The sequence below is a fragment of the Cryptomeria japonica genome, chromosome 1 (genome assembly GCF_030272615.1).
Source record: "Cryptomeria japonica chromosome 1, Sugi_1.0, whole genome shotgun sequence".
Lineage (NCBI taxonomy): Eukaryota > Viridiplantae > Streptophyta > Pinopsida > Cupressales > Cupressaceae > Cryptomeria > Cryptomeria japonica.
This window is the reverse complement of record NC_081405.1, coordinates 80772915-80797078: the sequence shown is the minus strand read 5'-3', so window position 1 is coordinate 80797078 and position 24164 is coordinate 80772915. Positions and strand designations below refer to the sequence as shown.

Sequence of the window (24164 nt, the reverse complement as noted above, 5' to 3'; positions counted from 1 at the left end):
AGGTGTTCTTCCGGTACTCTCCTATTCACTAAATTATTGTAGGCAAACTCTACTTGTGCAAGAATCAAATCCCAACTTTTGGTTTTCTCCCCAACTAAGCATCTCAACAAATTTCCCAAACTCCTGTTTACTACCTCTGTCTATCCATCAGTCTATGGGTGAACTGAATTTCAAATCTGTCTTCATCATCTTCCAAAGTGTTCTCAAAAAATAACCAACAAACTTAGTGTCCCTGTTTGAAACTATGCTCTTAGGTAATCCATGTAATCTCACCACTTCCTTGAAAAATAAGTTAGTTATATGCACTACATCTGATGTCTTCTTACAAGGTATGAAATGAGCCATCTTCGAGAATCTATCCACCTCCACAAATATAGAATCATTCCCTCTCCGTGTCTCTCTGGAACTGTCAAAGGCTTATACAATCCCACATTTTGACTACTACCTTTTGCAACCTGTCAAATTCTACAACTCTGCACAAATTTCCTGACATTCTTATGAATCTGAGGCCAAAAGTAATGTTCACTCACCAATGCTACTATTTTGTCAATACCAAGGTGTTCGGCTAATCCTCCACTATGCTTCTCCTTTATCAGATTCTCCCTCATGGAACTCTTAGGTATGCACAACTGAACTCCTCCAAATAACATCCCATCCTGAATGAAATAATCCAACCACTTACTTCTATCTACCATAATCGGTGCTCTACATGCTTTCCAAGGTTTTGCAAAATCTGGGTCATCATCATACAGGGTCTTCAACTCCTCAAATCTTAATACTGTCACTCTCATCTTAGTCAGCAAACTTCATCTTCTACTCAATGCATCAACAAATTTCTTTGAATTTCCACTCCTATATATGCTTCAACACAAAGGTGTAACTCTGCAAAAACTCTACCCATCTCATATGTCTCTGATTCAACTTACTCAGACTGTTCAAATACTGCAAGGCATGATGATGAGTATACAACACAAACTCCTTAGGCAACATGTAATGTCTCCACTTTTTCAAGGCTTGAACTATGGCATAAAATTCCCGATCATACACAAAATATCTCCTCCTGGCATCATTCAACTTTTCACTAAAATAAGCTACTACTCTCCCTTCCTGACTTAACATGACTCCAATTGCATTCCCACTTGCATCGCAGTCTACTTGAAATACTTTGTTGAAATCTAGTAAAGCTAACACAGGTTGCTCAGTCACCTTCTGCTTCAACAATTCAAAACTCTTATTTTCTCTGGTTGTCCGTTTGAATTATTTCATATCTCCTCTGATTGTCCTAGTCATAGGGCTACAAATTGAACTGAAATTCCTGATAAACTTCCGGTAGAAACTAGCCAATCCATGAAATGATCTAACTTCTCCAATGCTTTCTGGTGTAGGCCATTCAACATTTTCTTTTACCTTCTTAGGGTCCATCTTCAATCCATCCACAACTATCACAAATCCCAAATAGACTAACTCTTCCTTCATGAAACTGCACTTCTTAAGATTTATCAGCAACTTCTCTACTCTCAACCTCTGCAAAAATTGTCTTAAATGTAATAAATGCTCCTCTTTTGTTTTACTAAAAATCAGAATGTCATCCAAATACACAATAACAAACTTACCCAAGAATTTCTTCAATACCTCATTCATGAACCTCATGAAAGTACTTGGTGCATTAGTCAACCCAAAAGGCATCACCAACCATTCATACAATCCTTTATTTGTCTTGAATGTTGTCTTCCACTCATCTCCCTCTCTGATTCTGATATGATGATATCCACTCTTCAAGTCTATCTTGGTGTAGTATTTGGCTCCACTTAAGCAATCCATTATGTCATCCATACTAGGCAAAGGAAACCAACACTTCAGTGTGATCTTATTTATTGTTTTGGAACCGGTACACATCCTCCATTCTCCATTCTTCTTAGGTGCTAACATGAATTGCACTGCACAAGGACTCAAACTTTCTCTGATCAAACATTTCTTCAACAATTCGTGCACTTGTCTATTCAACTCTTCATTCTCTATTGGTGTCATCCGGTGTGCAACTTTGTTAGGCAAACTAGCTCCGAGAATCAGGTCCATGCAATGACTGATACTCCAAGTACAGGTGGTATTTCATCAGGCACATTATCTGAAATGATGTCCTCATACTCTGTCAGCAACTCCTTTATCTCCCCCGATTGTTCTTCATGCTCCGGGTTCTTAGTCTTCTTAGGAATTAAAGCAAAACACATGTTCTCATGTCTCATTCCATCCACCAAAAAGATTCTAGCATTCGTACAGACTTCACTCTCTAAGGGCTCCTCCAAGGGTAATAAGGTTTGTTTCATCCCATTTGCTACAATAGTGTATATGTTATTTCTCCCATCATGTATTGCTTGTCTATCAAATTGCCAAGGTCTACCCAACAAAATGTGACAAATATCCATAGGCATAATATCACATGAAACTTCATCATGATAATTTCCAATTTTCAATTTCTCAAGCATTGTTCACTCACTAACAACTTATGATCATCCTGAATCCATGCTATTTGGTAAGGCTTAGGGTGTCTCAATCTTTTCAACTTCAACTTATTCGCCATCTCTTCTGAAATAAGATTATCCGAACTAACACTATCAATAACTACTTTACAACACTTATCAGATACCTTACATTTGGTCTTGAATAAATTTCTCCTCTACAAGGGCTCTTCATCCCCTCTGGTATGAAATAAGGCTCTCCTCATCATCAACAGTTTTGCATCTTCTGGTTTGTTAGTTGATCTAGTAGGATCTTCTTTTACCAATGTTTTTCTCCCAGTATTCTCTGTCTTCTTACATTCAAAATCACGACGTCCTTCTCCTCAACACTTAAAGCTGGTTCCTCTAAACACTCTCTTATCTTGTCTTCTGTCATCTTTTCCATAACCCTCATTCCGGTTACTATCAGGTTCTCTTCTCTAGTAGAAATTTCTATCATCCTTCCGGTATGAACTACCATCTTTGCTTACTTCTTTGTCCTTGTTCTGATCTGTACAGGTTCCTCTTCCTCTGGAATATTCTCTTCCTCCTTTAAACCTTCCTCCGGAAAACCTTCCACCTCTACCTCTTTGTCTTTGCTCATGTATTTTGTTCAACTTCTCTTATGCTTTCAAGGCATATTAGTAAGCTTCTTAAACACTCTGCAACTTGAGCAAACTGAGTTCATCTTGTATATACATTTGCAATCCACTCAAATATCTCGCAACTTGTTCAATCTCATCATCGACATGTCTGGATCTAATATTCAATTTGTAGAATACTTTTGTATACTCCTTCACACTAGACTCTTTCTGCTTCAAGTTTTACAACTTCTAGAATAGATTTACTTTGTAATCAGCAGACACAAACTTTGATTTCAACTTGGCAACCATCCACTCCCATGATTTGATCTTCTCTTCGCCTCTTCTCTGTCTATCAGCCTGCAAATGTTCCCACCAAAAAGATGCATGCCCTTTCAACCTAGTACAAGCATATTTCACCTTTCTTTCTTCAACGTTGCCTTCAAAATCAAAATACTTCTCCATCCATGAGATCCGATCCATTAATTCATCTGAGTCCAACTTGGCATCATACTCTAGTGGGGTAAAATGCGGTTTGGTGTTTGACCTACTCAAAACCCTCAAGAACCTCTCTTCATCTGGATCGATTGCCAGTTGATTTTCTACTTGTTCTACTGGTGCTTCTTCTTCATCTTCGCTCACATCTTCAATATGTCAACCTCCTCTCTGGGTTGTTTCAACAACTTCCAACTGGGCTGCAATTCCTCTCAACATTTCCATCACAACAGGGATTGCATTCCCACACACTCCACCATTTCTACTTCCTCTTCGTGTCATCTTCACACTAGTCCTTTGCAACTACAAGTCAGATCCACAATCCACCACCCCACAACAAAATCTTCAGGACAATGCAATCTCCAAAATGAAATTTTCTCTGATACCACTTGGTGCAGTCACAATTAGGAGGGACCTCAATGAGATATATCCGGACCATGCAACAAGAGTAAACACAATGAAAGAAAGACAAGATGATGGAAATAATGCATAATTAATTAATTATATAATGAAAATCTGTTTACAATCTGCCGACAACATGCAGACTACCAGATTTGACTAATTGGCCTGATACAAACATGCTTAATTACAGTCTCGGTCTATACCAGACCTCTTAACCTCAAGATAGATCTCTCTCGTTCCAAAAATTTGCTACTACAAACTAAATTACATTGACTTATATGGTCTAGAGGGATCCGGGTCAGCCCAAGAAGAATGAAACAACGATGAACATGATGAAACGTGTAAAACCACCATGTCGGCCTCCGCTAATGAAAATCCTCCAGAAAATTCATAGGAAGAAGTGCGGATCAGAGGGAAGCTCGGCCACACTCCAAGGAATGTTGGAAACAATAAACTAGGGCTCCGCAAGCTATGGAAAGGATCCGCAAGATTCACCAATAGCAAATAGGTCCAAGCGGTTCCGATGTTCTAAGCCAGAAAACTGTCTCAAAATCTGGAAGCGATAACTTGCCGGAAAAAGATCCAAACGTCCCGCGGTTCAGGAATAAGGAAGATAATCATGTTTACAAGCAAAATCTAGCTCCACAAGATCCCCTGAGCAAAAGCGAGAAAATGCAGAAAGAAATGTTGAAACTGCAAAACAAAAAACAAACTGAAAATAAATGTTTTTGGTTAATGCAAGATTGCCAAGAACCGGGGATGCTCCTGCATCATTTTGACTATAGGGATGTCAATGAGGGTTGTATTTTCCTTTGGTAGAGTGAAGGAGAGATTATGGATCATTAGTTGAGTGACTAAAATCTACTACAAGGGTTAGCAAGTAGGCTAGTGGTGGTTGTTGATTGTATGGCTATAGGATTGGGTATAACATGACAACTTGCAATACTTATGTGAAATAAAAAATATTCAAAATAATTTAAATCTAAATTTGTAGTTAAAGGAAATAACATGTCAAAAACCTATCTAGTGATTATGTAAAAGAATAGTCTATGATATGACTACATAGTATATCCATATGAATTGTTGTATGGTAGGCATACCAAAAATTCCTCTAAGGTGCTACAACAAAGCATTTCAATTGTGATGATTTTATAGTCAAAATATAAATTTTTGGGTATTTTGGATACAATATAGGGTCAACTTTAACCCAAAATCCACCAAAATGATGACTAACCTTTGAATTTGGCAACCACTCCCTGTTGGAGAAATTATGATCAGCCCATGAAGCTACACACTTTGATGGATCGACCAAGAATCAAACCCACCACACATGAGAATAGGGATCAAATTGAAATGCTAGATAAGAACTTGCTATGAATTGATGATCAATTGATATGTTATAATGTACAAATGAGCTTGCTTATATAGGCAAGAGATGAAGGAGTATTTACAACCACCCTATAACAAAATTAAATGCATAATTTTGACTCATCTTTATCTAGAATGACACCTAAGATAACTAACATAAACAATATTAAATGATTGTTTCATGTGACAACTAATCTATCCTAAATAAACTTAACATGTGTGAATAGGTGCTAACCAAGAGTTGGTTAGGAAATATCCTTATTCACACCAACAACCCCCCTTAAGTGAAACTTAGGAAGATAAATTATTATGCAAATGATGCAAGACTAAAATGAAATATATGGGTCTCGACAACTAGGCCATGTTAGGTACTGTTGTGACTTATTTCACACATCACCCCATTGCGAATGGGAACCCCCTAGTTGTTTTCTTTTTAGGGTTTTTGGTCTTAGCTTTGCAATTTCTTAAGTCTTTTCATTGAGAATTTAAGATCAGGGTTTTTGGGAACTCATCTGGAGTCAATTAGAGAGTTCATGCTTAGAATAGTGTTTGAATGTTGTCAAAGTGCTTAGAAGGTTTGAAGGATGAAGATCGCAATTGCTTTGAGTCATTTTTGACAACTTTCTATTTTTAGGATTTTTTGCTTTTTTGCTTTTTTTTCTAAATTGAGAAAGTTTGTTTTTGGCACTTTGGGACCAATCCGGGAAGCAACTTTTTTGGCTTGCTTTTTGCTTTTTTTTTTGTTTTTTGTTTTTTGTTTTCTTTTCTTTTTTGAAAGTAGAATTAGGGTTTTGTTCCTCAAGTCGCATGATCAATGTTGATGTCTTCAGAATTGAATAAATATGTCTCCAAGTGTAAAAAGTGGGGTAAAAACCCTAATTAGGGTTTTGTTCCAGAAGATCAAGTATGAACATGGAAGGTCCATATGGCAACATGACTGATCAAACATGAAGATGACAATGGAGGTAGATTGGAAAAATGGCACGTGGCTGTCCAGAGCCAAAGTTCGCCCAAATTGGCAGTACAAGAAAAAACATGGCACATGAAGGATAAAGTCTGCCCATGTCCAAGATTTCTTGAACTATGCCAAACACTTGCCAAGACATGGCAAGGGCAACGTAGATCTCGCCTTGGACATGGCCAAACATATGCCGAGTTTGCCTTGGCATGAAGACCTCCAACTCTGCCTTGTCTAAAGTGATGCAAACTCTACCCAGGCACATGGAAGATGGCAGATGGAAGGTGAACTCTGCCCAAGTAGATGAAATTATGGCTAGGACTAGGCCAAGTCCGCCTTGGCCTAACACCCTTGAACTCCGCCCATACTAAATAAAGTTGGAAAAACACTTGCCAAGTCCACCTAGCCAAGGGAGAAGGTTGGCAGGCAAACATCAAACTCCTATCTACAGTTAAAAAAGGATGACAAGAGTTAATTAAACTCTGACCTAAGGTTAAGCCAGCTAGGCATAAGGAGATAAAAGATTAAAGCATAAAAACATGGTCAAAGACACATAAAAGTTTGTCATGCATAAGCCTAGAGCATGAAGACTTAAGCAAGTGAAAAGAATGGCGAATAGTAAGCCAAGTCTGCCTTGGCAAATAGAAAGCAAAGTCCGCCATGCAGACAAAAAAAACAAGGAATAAATCATGGCTAATGACCTTCCAAGTTCACCTAACATAAGAGGAAAGTATAGATGGCAAGGTTGAAATGAAACGAATTGTCCAATAACCATCCAAAGTCCGCCTTGGCATAAAACCATCCAAGTCCACCTAGACATGACAAAATAAAAAAGAGCAAGACATAAGGAAGAGAACATTAAAGCAAGGGTGGCATGAATAAATACATGGAAAAAAAACACCAAGGTCCACCTAAAGGGAAAAATAAGAGATTTTTGGCATGACAAAGAAGCATTAAAGTCCACCTAGCTTGGAGAAGTTTAAAAAGCACACAAAGTTGTATGTCTAGAGAACATCAAAGTCCATCAAGGTGGCCAGACATTGGCAAAATCTGACTTGCCTATGAACAAGATGTCCAAACTTCCATAAAATCTGCCCACTCTTGGCTAAGCACATTTTGAAGAAGAAGTTACAAGTTTGCAAGATGAATTACACAAAGTTTGCTAAGAAAGATAAGACATGGATCTTCAAGTTCTACCTAGGCATAAATAGAATATGTGAAGATGCCCAAACAAGATGTAAAATTTGCCCATGGTTTGAAAATTAAACATGAAGATGACCAACTTGCCATGGCGAAGAAAGAAAAATGGTTGGAGGAATAACAATTTCGACCAAGAAACACATAAAATCAACCATTGGAAGGTCAATCAAATGAACGGGTTGAAAAAATTAAACTTGACACATAGAATATTTTTAAATATTTTCCAACACTTAGAATTATTTTTGAAGGGAAAACATTTTCAACACTTAGAATTATTTTCCAAAATTCAAGAAAAATTCAATTTGAGAGAAAGATCTAGAAGATTCTTTGCTTTTTTAAGCTAGTGATGGATTCTTGAGAGAAAAATAAAACTTTCCATTTTGGAAAGATTTAAAAAATTAAAACACAAAAAGTAGTGAAAATAAAAAAACAAAAAAAACAAACATGGAGCTCCTAAAATTAAAATTCTTAACTCTATATATTTTCAACCAGTCACTTTCAAATTCATTATCAGGTTGGAAGATTGGAGTGCAATTGAGAAGAAGTTTTCTCTCTCTCAGATTTTGTGGAAAATTGATTTTCAAGAAGTAATTTTGAAGAATTAAAATTTTTCTAAGTATTGGAAGTAAAAAACAAAGTGTTTTTTTTCGAGTTTAAGACAGATTTTTCGGAATTGAAGGTAGATTTCAATCACAAGAGAAATTACGAAGACCCAAAATCTGAATTTGACTAATTTTTTTCACCTTTATGTCTTATTTCTCACAAATTTATCGATTTCTTGGCCAAATTCTTCGCTTTCAATCTACTTTTTTGCATAAATTTAGCTTTTTAACAAGTTGAAAGAGATTTTCAAATAAAAGGGTCTAAAATTAGAGTTAAAATCTTCAAGTTTTCTTGAAAATAAAATTAAGTTTTCATATGTTTTGCAAGTTAAAGGTCACCAAAGGAGTTCCTTCCAGGAAAGCTCAAGATGAAGTTCTCCAGCAAATGATTGCAGCCAGAATCAAAGATCAAATCCAAGTGGAAGAATGCCACAGATACTAACCTTGGGCATGTGGATTTTCAAGACTTCAAAAAGAGAATGTATGGCCATGATGGATACCTGCCAACACCCATTGCTCATCAGATGATGACTAATGGCATCGTCCAAGCAGATGGATTTCCACCAACTAAAGAATGTGCTGAGCTGATGGTTGAATGTTCTATGCAATATGATGCACAAGAAAGAGCGATCATTGCACTTGATGGAAGGGTATTAACTAATCTTTCAGAGTTAGCCATTCAGAAAGTGTTTGGAATATCAAACTACAATAAAACCTCATATAAAAACTAAAGAAGATACCCAAAAGATCTATGATGACCAATTTGAACTCTATGCAACAAATATCAACATGTCATGGTTGGAAAAGACAAGACCTTCGTAAAAGAAAATGCCAAATAAGCTGCTATGGCCATATTTCAAAGAGGAATATGGTGACATTATCCTACGACTGAATAGAGTAATGGGCAACCCTCAGGGTGCACCATTTGAAACATGGATCTACTACTTCATTGATGAAATCACCTCGAGAGTCAAGATTTTCAATTGGTCTCGCATAATCAGTAACAACCTTCATGAACAATTGACAAATTTAGAAAGGACAAAGTCATTTTATATGAGCTCTTACATTGTTTACTTGTTGGCCAGAAATTATAGATATTCCAGACTGATTTGTAGAGGCATAGTTGGCAATGGTGAAAATGAATTTAGGTCTTATGATTTTTACCCGCAGTTGCAACTTAGTGAGAAGATCCATTTCAAGTGAGTAAATGATGCATTCCTGATGTATATCACAAGGACACTACAAGGGGGAACTCATCAAAGGTTATCTCCTGAAGCTAAGAGTTTAATCAACAAGTGTGGATCCTGGTTTATCTAGTTTCTGAAACTCACATACATAAGAGTTCAAGGTTTTGTTGATCATCCTTATCGACTTCCAATCTATCCCACCAATAGAATGGTCCTACTAGAAGTTCTTACATAGCTGGAGACATATCAGGGCTTCAAAATAATACGGGAGAAGACAACTGTTTCCTTCCCATTCTTTATTGGAAATATGTTGGAGTCTTGTCCAATGACACAGGCAGCTGAAAGTGCCAAGCTAGAGATGCAATGGTATCCCTTCACATTCTATCGGTCCAAATCTAACTATGATCCTCACAATAATATTGGGATAGTAAATGGAGAAAAATACAAGCATAGAGTGGACTTAGAAGACTTTTGGATAGATGTTGTAGATGAATTTGACATCAGGAAGATAGTATGGTCCAAACTACTAGTAAGCTTGATCAGAATAACCAAACTTTTCCATGTGCCTGATCAGTTGGAAGATAATGCAAAATACACTCAACCATGATTTGATGAGAATACACCTCTTCCGCCTGTCAGATGGTCAGAACTTGAGCATGCAGACTTGGCTAATTTGATGCGACCAGGTGTGAGGTATTCTCATTGGTGGGCCGATCAACAAATTCATGGACTAAGATAGAGAAATGTGACCTTGACTTATGACCTAATGGGTGAAGCAAAAGAACATTCTTCAAGTGCAGAAGCATCTTAAAGTACAAGACTGAAGTTCCTCCACTTTTAAATTCAATCAAGACAATCCAGAAGTTCCTCCACTTTTAAATTCATAGCAGACAGTCATATATTCTGAGGAAGAAGCAGTTACGAATTGAGAAACTAAAGAATGGATGGAGACCATAAGTGAAGAAGCAACAACATTTGCTGAAAAATTGAGACTGACATATGGGCAAACTTCCTTCCTTCTCTCTAGAATTGCAAGCATGGTGGAAGCATGGACTGACCTCTAGGACATTCAAGACATGATTATCTCATGCCTTAGAGTATTGAAGGACATGCATAAACAGGAATTGATTAACAAAGAGATAATTGCAGCAGGGGTTGCCTATGATTTTAATGCATGGCATCAGACATTAGTTGCACACAGTGAAGTTATGGAGAAGGTAAAGGTAGATAGTGCTAAGGCCAAGGAGCAGATAAAAGAGGTTCAGGATAAGATCTTCCTTGTAGATGCAGATATGATCGAGAAAGAAACAATCAGAGAAAGTGATATGTAGTTGGAAAGCCTAAAGATCAGAATTCAGGAGATTTTCTTCCACATCACACGACTAGTCCTGAAACAAAATTTGGCTAAGGCATCATAATTATTGTCCATCTGAGATGCCTTCTAGAAATAGGAGCTGGAGTGGGATATTGTTTTTTCCACTTGCACAGATGATTGGACGGATGGGAATACAGGATCAACATGTTTCCACATGTCACCATGGAAGCGGTCGACTCAATTGTGTCTAGATTCCTTGAACACATTGCTGCCCACAAGGATAAGGATGCACCTTCTTAGGAGATGGCTAACTACAACACTTGTCTAGCATGAATTTGTCTCTAGTTTTTTTTTTATAAACTCTATCTAGGGTTGTGGTATCTTAATCTTAGCCATTGATCTTGAATCGATCTTGACCTTTCATTTGTTTTCATAAACTCTATATAAACTCTCATTCTCTTTGTTTCATTGTTGTTGAGAGATTTATGAAATTGTTGCTTGGAGCTACTTAAATAATTTAAAAGTTCATTTGCAAGTTTTTGCCTTGAAATATTATTGTTATTAAGTGGTTGCATGGTTGCATATCTTTCTTCAACAATAGAATAGAATACAATAGAATTGCTTAAAGTAGATTTGCTTTCAGAATTGTTAGATGAATGAAGGATTTGATAGTTTAGATTGGTGAACTTTTCTCATACTTTCTTTGGATGGATGGTTTCCATTCAATGTGTAAAGTTAGCCCGAGCTTATAATGTGGATGTTTTAACTTTTACTTGGAGTAAATATTGTTAAATTGATGGTATTATTCACAAGTATAAAAATCTTAAGTACAACCTTAGAAGATTGCACCCGTTTTGCATAGTTGTCCAAGTGTGGCGAAACAAAGTGTCGTTATTAGTTTCACCTAGTCTTTACCGTCTCTTGAGTTCATAGGAACAACTTAGAAGTAGCATAGAACTTCTGAACCCCTTATCCTTTTATCCTTTATTGAGGAAGTCCAAAATCTGAAAATGTAGAAAAACAAAAGAGAGCATTCATTGCCATATTTGTCTAAGTCCTAGCTTGTGAATGATATTTGTCAAGCATAAGCCCCCCTTGTATTTCAGCATACATAACCAAGGTAGCTATTGAACACAAAGTCGCCCGTTCGCACATATAGACCTTGGAGTCACCCGTTTGCACATATAGAGCTTGGAGTCGCCTTGTAGTCTTTCTCACAATCTTGGCACAAGTAGTGATTTTGTTCAAGAGAGGATATAGTATCCTTGGGTATTTTATTCTAATGTTTGTTATATGATAAAACGTACACCATTAGGTACCCATGCACAACTAATCTCTTGCAAGCAAAGAAAAGGAGAAAACCACATGGGAGAAAACTCCTCTCCAAAAAAGAGATGCAAACTAGATAGTGATAGGATATGTGATGAATGAAGGTATCAACATCTATACCCCCCAAGGACTACATCCATCATGAACATACAATCAATAAACCCCCATAGGCAAGGAAAAAAGAGACTATGTAGCCCCCCATAATGAATAAATGCCTGCAAGAACCGTAAGTGGATGAAGGAAAACTGTGATCCAATGCTTGCAAACTACTTGTCTCCCTTTAGGAAGAAACAAAACCATATATAGATGTGGGTATTCTTCTCATTCGAGATATGTCAGGAAAGAGGGAAGCATGAAAAATGATGATGTCTCAAAAAATTGCTCAGTTCTCTAAACGAGAAGGTAATTTGCCTAAATGAAGCTCTAATACCATGTTGGAGAAATTATGAGCCCATGAAGCTGCACACTTTGATGGATCAACCAAGAAACTATCCAACCACACACAAGAATATTGAAACTTGAGCAATGAAGAACAATGGAGATCAAATTGAAAGGCTAGACAAGAACTTTCTATGAATTGATGATTAATTGATATGAAATGAGCTTGCTTATATAGGCAAGAGATGAAGTAGTTACAATTACCCTATGATAAAAATTAAATGCATAATGTTGAATCATCTTTATCTAGAATGACACCTAAGATAACTAACATGAACAATATTAAATGACTGCTTCATGTGACAATTAAGCTATCATATGTAAACTTAACATTTGTGAATAGGTGCTAACCAAGAGCTAGTTAGGAAATATATTTATTCACACCAACACTCCCCAAGTGTAAACTCTTATAAATTCAACGTCCAAGCTCCAACTGAAATGCAACAAAAGGAAATATTAATTTTCTTGGACACTTTAGACATAATGGCGAGCTTAGATTTTCTCCACCAATCCCCCAAAATGCACCTACAATACTAAGTCAGAAGGAGGAATCCTCAGAATTTAGTATTCCTATCGCACCTTCCTAATTCTCTAGATCATCCTTGGATGCAAGAGTGTAGTATTCTCAATGATTCAAGAAAATACAAGCTACAACCTTATATCTCCCAAGAAGATAACCAAATATAACTCTCAACTATTGTGATACCATGTAAGATTTGGCTATGGAGATAGCCACTCATGACCAAGAATATAAAATAATAAAGTGTATTCTACCTATGGATGTAATACATGTGAATAGATTGCTCATATGGGAGAAAGAGGTGGGTATGTATAGGATACACAACCAAAAGAAATAAATGTACAACTAATATGGGGATAAAATACAATTGTCCCTAGGTAACTTAACTAGATGTGAATAGGACCTAAATAATGAACTAGATAGGTAATATACACTATTCACATCAACACCCTTACATGATCTAAGATTTATTTTCTTATATAGGCAAAGCGTATGATGCAACTACCCTTTTATGATGGGCCTCCCACTACTCGTACATTTCTTTTCACAAAACCAATTGCATTGTTTTGAATTTTAGTTGTCATTGGTGGTGATTATACTAGTCAATTATGTGTTTCCCTTCTTATTCTTACTTGTGGTGTTCTTAAGTGAGGTGTGCTAGGTAGAAAGAGAGTTATTTTAAGAATAGATTGAGGAAGCCATGAGAAGGCTTATGTGTTGTCTTCGAGCTAGGAAATTAAAAAAAACATTTCTTTTTTCTTGAAATCTTGGAGTTTTATCTCATTTTCTATTCTATAAATTTTTTATTAGTTTGTTTGGTTCCTTATCTACTAGAATAGAGCATAGAATAGAGCATGTAATTTGTAGCCACAAATGGTTTGCATTAGTTTTTATTATCAAAGTAGCATGGAATGACTCAAAGGGGACTTTGTATGACTTAGGAAGAAGGGGTAACAGGAATAAAATCCCTCCAAATAATGTTGATGAATAGGTTAGGAGCTTAGAATCCATTGAAGCTAGATTACATTTGGATGAATATAAATAGGAATAGAACCTGATAAATGTTGTTAGGGAAGTAGGTCCCATATGGAGAGGCTCATTGAAGTCATGAGCAAATAAGAATCTAAGGTAGAATAAGTCCATACTAAAGGTGAACTTAACATTGGAATTTTATTGTTAGACTAGGTCTAGGAGTTGGAGAAATATGGTGAGATGGAAGAAATAGATAAAGATGATCCTAAAAGAGTATAAATTACAACATCCAAATTGAATTTGCATGTAACTCTGTGATGGGAGAATGCATAGAGTTTGAGAAAAAGACAAGGAAATAATAAAATAGACTATGAGCTAAGACGATGAAAAATCTAAGAGCTCAATTCTTTACTTTTGATTACCGATAAAAATAATTTAGAGCTTAACACAAAATGCTTAATCAATGTAGGCTTACTATGAGGCTTAAAATAAAAATAGATATATAGGAGAATGAAGGACGCATAACAAATTGATATGTGAATAAAGTAAATATTTAACTGCAAGATGAGTTTGCTTTGGTGAAAGTACCTACAATAGGTGAGGCTCATGAATATGTCATGAAAGTTAGAAGAGATATTGAACTGAAAATGCTAATTAGAAAGTAAGAGGGGTGATAGCAACCAAAATAGTGGAATAGGAAGTTCCTTTGAAGCTACCAAAAAAGAAGAGCTAGAGGGAAATAATAATAGAGCTTGATAGTCCTTGAGATGTTTCATTTATTTTAATACATCTATTACTAGCATACCTATCTTTAAAGGAATATAGGTAAAGTACGCCGAAAGATATCATATTCATTGTTCCACTTAAAAATTTATTTTATTGTTATTAATATTAAATTATTATTGAGATATGATTATATTATCATATTTTAATATATTATTTTTAAAATTTTTTAAATTTCTATTAAACTCTCTATAATCAATAATATTAGATTAAGATAATTACAAAGTTAAATAGAATTGAATTGAATGATCAAACCAAGTGACACTTGAGAGATGGAAGTGAAGATATAATAAAATATTTTTTCACTTTTCATACATTTAAATGCCACAAACATATTATCATAAATCTTTGCGTTTTAACATCCATATGCAAATATCATACCCCTTCAACATAATTAGGAAACTGGATATAAGCTTTCTTACCTTGTCAACTGCACTCTGCATGAAGTCATTCATCAAATCATTGAAAACATCATCTGACAACTCACCCCATCTGACAGATAAAAATAGCATTGATGTTAAGCAAAACTAATTCTGTAAAGGGAGTCAATTTCATTGATTGGAAAAAAACAAAAAAAAATTAAAATGGAGATAGTAAGGAATGCCTTCAGTTTCAGAATTCTATACAGATTAAAATGAAACTGTATATGAAATTCTTACGTTACATTTGATGGAATGATCTTGAGCTTTTCCCGAATCGGCCCATTCATCAAAATAGAAAGGTCTAGAGAACTTGCTGATATTATTTGGCCTTTGTTCTTCCTGGACATTAGATACTGTGCATAGTGTTGAGGACTATTTGTAGCGAAGCTTTTCATGGACTCTGTACCAGCTGAGGCAACAATACCACTGTATGATTCGTCATGGAGGAAGTTGTAAAAGTTCTGCATAAAACAGAGAAAAGGATTTCAACAGATAATCTAACCATTTTCTAAGAAGTATTGGGTATTCGTATGTAAAAGAAAACATACCACTTGATTGGAGTATGCCAGAATTTGTCCTTCCAAGAAATTCCAAGTGTTTGTGGCATTGAGATAGTCTCCCCTCTCTACTTGTTCCTGGATTGTTAAAGCAATTCTGTCCCAAAAGAAAATTTGTGTCTAGAAACTAGTAAGGAAATCAGAAGATAGTCATTATGTTCTCATGTTGTCAATAACAAATAGTCAAAAAGAAGTATTCCATTAGAAGAACCAGTGAGATGCACACTATTAGATTCGAGCATGAAACAATGAAACATGTTTTGGAAGACCTTTCTTCTTTTGTTGTAATATAGTCCAAGAGAACTCATGATTTCAACCATAGAGGTAGGAGAAGAGGGAGAATAAACCCTATTTGGGACCCCAAAAGAGAATGACACATGAGTGAAATGCCCAAGTAGGCAAGTAGATCAATGAGAAGTCTCCACACAAACCAAAGGAGTCACACAAACGCCACCACTAAGAATAGAGGCGGAGAACAAGAATGGAGGAGTGATCATAGGTGATACAGGAGGATCATGAACTATCACCTCAATAAAAGTAAGAGGAGCAAAAGCCTTTGAATTAGAAACATCTTTAGCCACCTCCATAGTGAAGTGTTCATGCAAAGCATTCTTCCACTAGGAGGATAAATACTAGACATTCAAGTGAGGGAAATCTGATGTCAAATGACTAGTAGCAAAACATCACTTACACCAAAAGGGTATTCCTTCATAATCCAAAGTCTAGCTCCAAGAGCTATCAATGACTTGTAAAACAACCTTCGTTCGAGAGACAGAAAAATCCAAATCTACAAGTATACATGCATAGGTGGTGTGAGAGAACATTGTAGTGGCCTAAACCACCATTAGCAAAATTCGTATAAAAAATGGAGAGGTAGATTTGAAAGGTGCATCCAAATTGGCAACAAATTAAAAGACTTGATGAGAGGGTTATAGGAGGAAACCTAAGGTTTGAGTAAGAGGGCATGCTGACCCTAGAGCCAAGAAAGAACATTAAAAATAACGTCTTGATCAAAGATTCAATCGAATGCCACCACAAAGAAACGCTTCACACAAGGGTAAATTTCTATTTTCCCTTATGTAATGGGGCACTATTGCTCAAAGTTCTAGAGATTAAGGTTGCAAAGTTGGGGCAAAAGTTTTTCAAACCTACATATCAAACCATTCTGAAAAAAAAATTACTCATTTCTTATAAATTCTTCCTCCAAACTACAACAAGGGAGGACTAAGTTGAAGGAAACATAGATTTCCCAATTGTATGAGTAGCTAAACCAACATTAACACCAACATCACAACTCTAGAGAACCCAAGTGGACAATATTTGTAAAACAGACTTTAGCTCCAATAACAATTTTGGAGCACAGAGTTCCACCACCATTGATAGGGGATGGAAGGGAAGAAATTCCCTCTCCACCAACACATTAGATCCATTGATGACATGCATTTACATATTGTTACACATCAATATTATAATAATCAATAAATTTTTTTTTTATAGATTTTGTAAACACTTATGACAGATCAAGAAGTGTGATCATTTTTCTTCTTTCCTAATAATGAGTCATAATGTTTGATTGGAATCATTATTGCTAACAAAACTTATATAATCTCTTCCTAATTATAGTTAAATAGATTGATCTCCACTAACTGTCAAAACAATAGATTATTTATGTATAATTTCATCCCCACTTCAATTGATGTGATAGTACTTTTGCATTTTTCCACCTACTTTATCACCAAGTAGTGCATATATGAATTGAGAAAGTAGTATTCAATCATGTTTTTACCATATGTAAATACCAAGACAATAATGAATTAATCCTAGACAATCATCTTAAATATTCTTCACAACCTTCTCTTTCTTTATCATTCAACATGTAACAATCATTTATATTATTATATCATTTACATAAAGAACCACAATTACAAATCCATCATCATAATTTTTCACATAAGAAATCATGATTATTACTAGTATTTCATCATTATGTTTGAAATACTCATCAATCTTAACATACCATACACTTGATACTTGCTTGAAAGTCATGGGCGAGTTCACAATAATGGTTCCCATTTTTACCCACGAAGGAAAAACGCAATGGTGAGAAAAAAAATTCAAAGGGTGTTCGCTCGAACTGGGGGTGTTCGTACGAACTACCCTTTGGGGTTCGAGTGAACCCCCCACTTCGCTCGAACCTACATTTTTGAGTGAAACCCCTTCAACGGTTATTTTTGTCAATTTTAATTATATTGGGGGGGTTCACTCGAACCCCATTCATTTGAACCCCTCTTCGCTCGAACCCCCCTTCACTCGAACCCCCTTCGCTCTATTGACAATTTTGAAAATTTTATTGTTTGAATATAAGGTCAATTGTCAAATTTAGGTTTTAGATCTTAAGTTCTCATTGGCTTTTTTTATTAATGTAACTTTTTTTTCTCTAACATGGACCTAAAAATATTAGATTACAACAATATAATAATGTGTCCTAAAAAATAACTTTATCAAGAAAATTGTATCAAGTATACAAAACTAACGAATTGCAAAAAAAATCATATAGATTCAATTTATATTTGTTTTCAAATCTTTAAAATATTTACATAATTTTCTTTTCAATATTTTTTTTTTATGTAAATAAAATCTTTCCATAATTTCTTGAAAATAGATCATTAACTCCAATGTCTAATGCTAGATATTTTTATATTTTTAATTAATTTTTTAATTGGTACACTAATAAAAATTATACCTATATGGAGTAGGATGCACATTTTTTTGAGATTTTTTTTGACAAAGTTTGTTATTTTTCTCTATTAAATAGAGGTCGTCATTTTTGTAATGGATCTACATTCATTATAAAATTTAAAATATACTATGAAAAACCATAATACATATTATAAATTGTCCATATTAGAACACAAGACAAAGTGGAGGGAGAAAACAATTTTGAATGTGAAATAAGTGGGAAATCGTACAAAGATGTGCATGGGGTGATGATAACAATGATTTAGATAGTGGTAGCTATGGATATCTTATAGACAAGTGGAGTACAACTAGTCTAATGAGGAGGAGGATGTGAAGTTGTTGGATTTCTACATGGATGCCTACTAGTCTACTAGTGCACAAAAGTTTTCCCTTCCCTCTTGTGATATTTTGTTAGTGCTTGCTTCTATATTGGGAAATTAGGATCTTATTTCCTCTAGCTTGAAGAAGGGTTTACGCAAGGTATTTATCCTTCCCTTTATCCCTAAGAGTGTTGTAACTCTTTTTATGTCAGGTTCTTTTACTACCACAAGTTCTAGACTAGCCAAGAAAGATTTCCTTCACACTATCAACCTCAATGAGGTCATGAAAAAGGCTTGCAAGATGCAAGGGGTTGGTTAATGTGAGGGATTTTCAACAAAGGTAGCTTTGATGGAGGATGGGTTGTGCCAAGTTGTGGACGGGGCTACTTCAATGCAACCTATTATTGCACTTGATCTAAATGGGTCTTCATTTTTATTGATCTTCCTTCCTATTTTGTGTATGACTTGATGGATTGAATCGAATTTGTAAATGCCTCTTTTTAAAAGGTATCTAAAGTAATGGATTTATATCCTCCATTAAACATAGATCTTGTTTCAAACACCCATCTTTATAAAATTCAGCTTTGTACTCTTTCTTTCTAATTAGATGTTCAAACTATAAGAAGATTTGTTTTTAATATCCTTCTCTATTATTATTAGAATTATAAGCAAGATTTATCTTTTCATTGTCACACTCCATCTATTTTAATAGATTTGAAACTTACTTTTTTATGGACCATACATTGATTTGCTCCTAAATCTTTATACTTGAAACTTACTTTTCTATGGACCATACATTGATTTTCTCCTAAATCTTTATACTACTTTGCATAGATCAACATGGGCATATTGGTTTATTTTTTTCATTACCTATTTTGCATCTAAAACTTCCTTTAGTTTTAAGTTCCCACTAGAATTGCCATAATTTGTCATATTTATAGTACATGATTATACTGGTTTGTTGCGTCCTATAGCACTTTGACTTTGACATTTTGTTGCTTCCTTAGATTGTTCTCTCCTTCATTTATGCTTTTCTTAGATTTTATAGCTATCTTGTCTCAATTTGACATTTTTTAGTTCTAAATTGGCCTCTTAAAATGTAGGTATGCTCCTTGGAAATAAGTTATTGAAACTTGTTTCTTGTGATGGGTTAAATCTCTATATTTTTTTCTATAAATTTTCATAAATATTTCATAGTACATTTTTAATCCTATATTTTCAAAGGAAAATTTTCTTTCCATTTAACTTGCAATAGACACTTTAATACTTAATGTAGAAGTCATAAATTTATACACTATCCAACATAGTTTATATCATCCAATAATCTATAATATTCTTCTTTCTTATAGATGTTAAACAAAATTGATTTACGTTGAAGAAATCTTTTCCTTTTGTTTGATATTTGTCAAAGAAATATCTCCCATCTCATTTATGATAGTCAAACCAACTTTTCCTTTCCATTAATATTAATCAAAGAAAATCTTACCCATTTTAAAATTAAATAAATTGTTTATAAAATCTTAATATTAATTTTAAATTGTTGATATTGACATGGTGTGATAATTAACTATTTAAGTTGTAATGTTGTTGTTCTTGTCATCAAGATTCAAACCCTATTGAAATGCAATTATCAAATAGTTATATTGAGAATGAGATCCTCTGTTTACCTCTCTTTAAAAATAAGAATATTAATTTTAATTTAAAAAATATTTTTAATAAATAATTCTGTTTAATTAATCCATCATTAAGACAATTTAAAAAAAAAAAAATGTGTAATGAAAAATAATTAATTAAATATATTTATTTTCAAGTTGATGCTATATCTTTCAAAATCAAGAGAAAAGGATTTGCACTTACCTATTCACTTCTTCCGTGGCGTCGTTATCCAGTCGTGACACAGCCTTAAGAAGAGGTCCCCATGAAAGCTGTTCACAATTTTTTAAAAGTTAAATAAAAATAAATTTAATTAGAATATAAATGTTAAAGGATATGATTAATTAAGTTTTAATACATCGAAAGCTTACCACATAATCTACTGGGGAGATCCAGCTGTCACCCAAAAGAACACCTGAGGAAAAAAAAAGATTTAGAATACAGGATTTAGTCATGATAGAAATTTTTTCTTTCATGGTGAATACAAAATCATCATAATTTGTTTTTTGATTCAATAGCCAGTTTCAATTTTGTAAGTTACGTAGATTAGATAAGATTGTTTTTGGATTCAATTGTCATAATTTAACGAAAAATTTAAAACTAATAACATAAACATAACTGAATTCAAAAACAATTTTTATCTATTCTCGATTTAAATTAATATAAATTTACCTCCAAGATTAGCATTTATATCTCCAGCAGCAAATGCTTTGCTTAAAGCAAGGCCTATCATAGTTGCATGCTTTCCTCCATATGATTCCCCAACTATAAATAGAGGGTTGTTTTGTAGAGTATTATTATTTCCACCATAGAAATATTTCAAAAAACTTAAGAGATCAGCAGTTACTTCCACATCTGACTTAGCTATAAGTGTATCATTTTCTACATAGCTGAAACCTGCAACAAAGTCAAATTTTAGACTCCAAAAGAAGGCCATAAGATATTAGTTTCAATAGATATATAAACTATGGAAGAAGCTTATAATACCTGTACCAACAGGGCTATCCTGAGGAATATTCAATTCACAGTAGTTGCATCAAAACACACAAAGGAATGAGTATGAAGTATTGGAAATATTGATTCATCAAATCAAATTGAATGCATATAGACTGCCTAATCCAGCAGTTGAGAAATACTTAACAATTTATGACCATGTCATACATCTCAAAGTGCAACATAAATTTCAAACTCAGAATGCAAATTGAGTTGAATATAATGTAAGATCTTACCACAAATAGCAGATGGGCCTTTTGCAACCATGTTGTGTTTCTAGGATTCAATTCATCATCTAATGGACCAACTTCCAAAAAGTTTCCAATTCCAACTCCAGAACCTCCCTACAAATTGAATAGAAACAGCAATATTTGTACAAGGATCAAATAATCAGAATGTGTATTCCAATGCAATGCAAAACAAAACAAAATAAATCAACATTAAGATTCAATTAATGCTATTAGATATTCAAAGTCTATTATTGACTGTAATTGTTTCTGAATTTCAGATTACCCTCTATGATCCATCATCAAAAAAATTCTTTTCTTTATGCACTCTTTCATCCTGATGATGGATCATGGAGTGTGATAGGATACGTTAAACTATCACACAATCGAATCGAAAAGTAATTACAGTCAAGTAGGATTCAATTCATCCTCTAATTGACCAACTTCCAAAAAAATTCCAATTCCAATTCCAACTCCAGAACCTCCCTACAAATTAAATAGATGCAGTGATATTGTACATAGGTCAAATAATCAGAATATGTAATTCTGAACCATTAAACAATTTGTTCCAATACAAAACAAATCAACACTAGGATTCAATTAATGATATTTGATTTCAACAATTCATATTGTTGACTGTAATTACTTCTCGATTTGATTATGTGATAGTTTTTGCTTCAAAGTTTTGGAACATACTCATAGAAGAAAAATCCTAATAATAGATTAGGGAATGTGATTCGAAATGTTAATCGAATCCATAAACAATTGATGTCAACTAGAATTCAATTCATTATTCAATAAACCAACTTCGAAAAAGTTTCCAATCCCTATCACAGATCCTTCCTACAAGTTAGATAGATGCATTAATATTTCTACATAGATCCTGAACTAATAAACATTTTGTTCCAACACAAAACAAAAACAAATTATTGTAAGGAGAAAGAAGAATGAAAACCAACCGGTCCTCCTTGCAGCCACAGAATAAGAGGCCAATTAGTATCTGGTGTCCTTTGAGGAGTGTAATAGAGCCACCAGAACATATGAGCCTCTGAATTACACAACCACTCAAAATCAGTACAAAAGCAAAGGTGAAAATTAGATTGTAAGAAAGAAAGAAATAAAGTAACAGACTTATTACTTGGCCTGACTTCAACATAACCCCATTTTTCAGATCCATCTGGAGTTCCTGAACTTATATTATTCAACCCAAATGCTACATTGCTAACTCCAATACAAAAAACCAAACCCAATATGAATCCCAAGCTACTAAATTTTGTCATGGGTTGATCTGCTTTTGAAATTTCTTCGTTGAAATCTTTATTGCATGATCAAAACAATGCAACTTATTTATATGCATGCAACTGATTACTCGTTCAAAAAGGTAAGAATGCAATTAAAACTTAGTAAGGATTGTTTTGTACTGTTTATGGCGGATTCATCTATGGCTTATCTTTGAAAAATCTTTGTTTTCCTCGCCTAAATTGTGTTTTTCAGTGTCCTTGAACGGAGTCGAACCTTGGCCTCTCCGTAGTAATTACGTATAAAAATGTCCAGTGAGATGAATTTAAGATGGTTATGTCGATTTCTTTCTGGATATCAAATCTTTGAACGTGAAGCTGGCTTTGAAAACATGCAGGCCGGTTAATCAGGAATATCATACAGGATTGGAAAACTGTATATAATTCAAAAATATATAATTAAATTGTTAGAAATTTTTAAAAAAATTGCATGCAATTTTAAAAAATACATATAATAGAATTGTTAGAAAAAAATTTAATAGATAAGAGAAAGCTTGAATAAAATTTTAAACTAAACATAATAGTATATAATTGAAAAAATTTAGAAGTTTCTTTTACATCTAGATTTAAAAACATGATTTTTTTAATTAGAGGTGTCATTTAAATCTAGACTTAAAAATATAATTTTTCAAAATTTAGTTTTATTTTAGAATATGAAAATATAATTATTTTTTTTACGTTTAATAAATAATAATAATAATAATAATAGAAAGTTTATTTTTAATTGTGATTTTAGTCTTTAAAAACAAAATTGATAAAAATAAAATAATAAGAGATAAAAAAGAAAATTAAAGAAATTAATAAATCTGGACCTAAATTATAGTGTTTAGTTTGAAATCTTATAATAGAACTATTTATAAATTAAAGAGGAAGTTGGAAAAGATTTCAAATAAGTATACATCTAGAAAATAGTATATAATTTGCAAAATATATGATAAAACTTCAAAAAAAAAAAAAAAAAAAAAAAAAAAGGAAAGATAAATTTTTAGTTTATAGAAAATAAGATAATAGAAATGTCCTAAAACTTACTAAATTTCAGAAGGTTTTGCTCTGCGTTTTTTCGCGAGGCGAAGGTGGTCTGATCTCCGACGTGGCGTCCCGAACGACGAGGTCTCTCTCCCCGATGAAAACAGGTGTGCGCGTTCTGATTCGTTTTTAATTAGCTATGTCAGGTCCGCCTTTAATACCCACGGCAGAAGCCGTAGAACCTGCGTTAACTCCCATTAACTCCATCACCACCTCCTCCCCTGCAATTAAAAATAATGACCTCGGCTCTGTTAAACAAAATGCTTCCTCTAACACGAAGACTT

At 34.1% G+C, this 24164-nt stretch overlaps 1 protein-coding gene across 1 annotated transcript in view; it reads right to left on the bottom strand.

Annotated features, from left to right (window-relative positions):
- Positions 1 to 22880, bottom strand: part of LOC131041986 (uncharacterized) — a 41029-nt gene extending 18149 nt beyond the window's left edge. Inside the window, exons 1-10 of the mRNA XM_057975271.2 lie at positions 22695 to 22880; positions 22516 to 22604; positions 21566 to 21673; positions 21324 to 21342; positions 21009 to 21233; positions 20708 to 20751; positions 20541 to 20608; positions 15616 to 15721; positions 15305 to 15528; positions 15068 to 15137 (exon numbers count right to left, since the gene is read on the bottom strand). Coding sequence (XP_057831254.2) covers positions 15068 to 15137; positions 15305 to 15528; positions 15616 to 15721; positions 20541 to 20608; positions 20708 to 20751; positions 21009 to 21233; positions 21324 to 21342; positions 21566 to 21673; positions 22516 to 22604; positions 22695 to 22836 — 1095 coding nt within the window. The 5' untranslated portion in view covers positions 22837 to 22880. The remainder of the gene's footprint in view (positions 1 to 15067; positions 15138 to 15304; positions 15529 to 15615; positions 15722 to 20540; positions 20609 to 20707; positions 20752 to 21008; positions 21234 to 21323; positions 21343 to 21565; positions 21674 to 22515; positions 22605 to 22694) is intronic.
- Positions 22881 to 24164: the final 1284 nt, after the last annotated feature.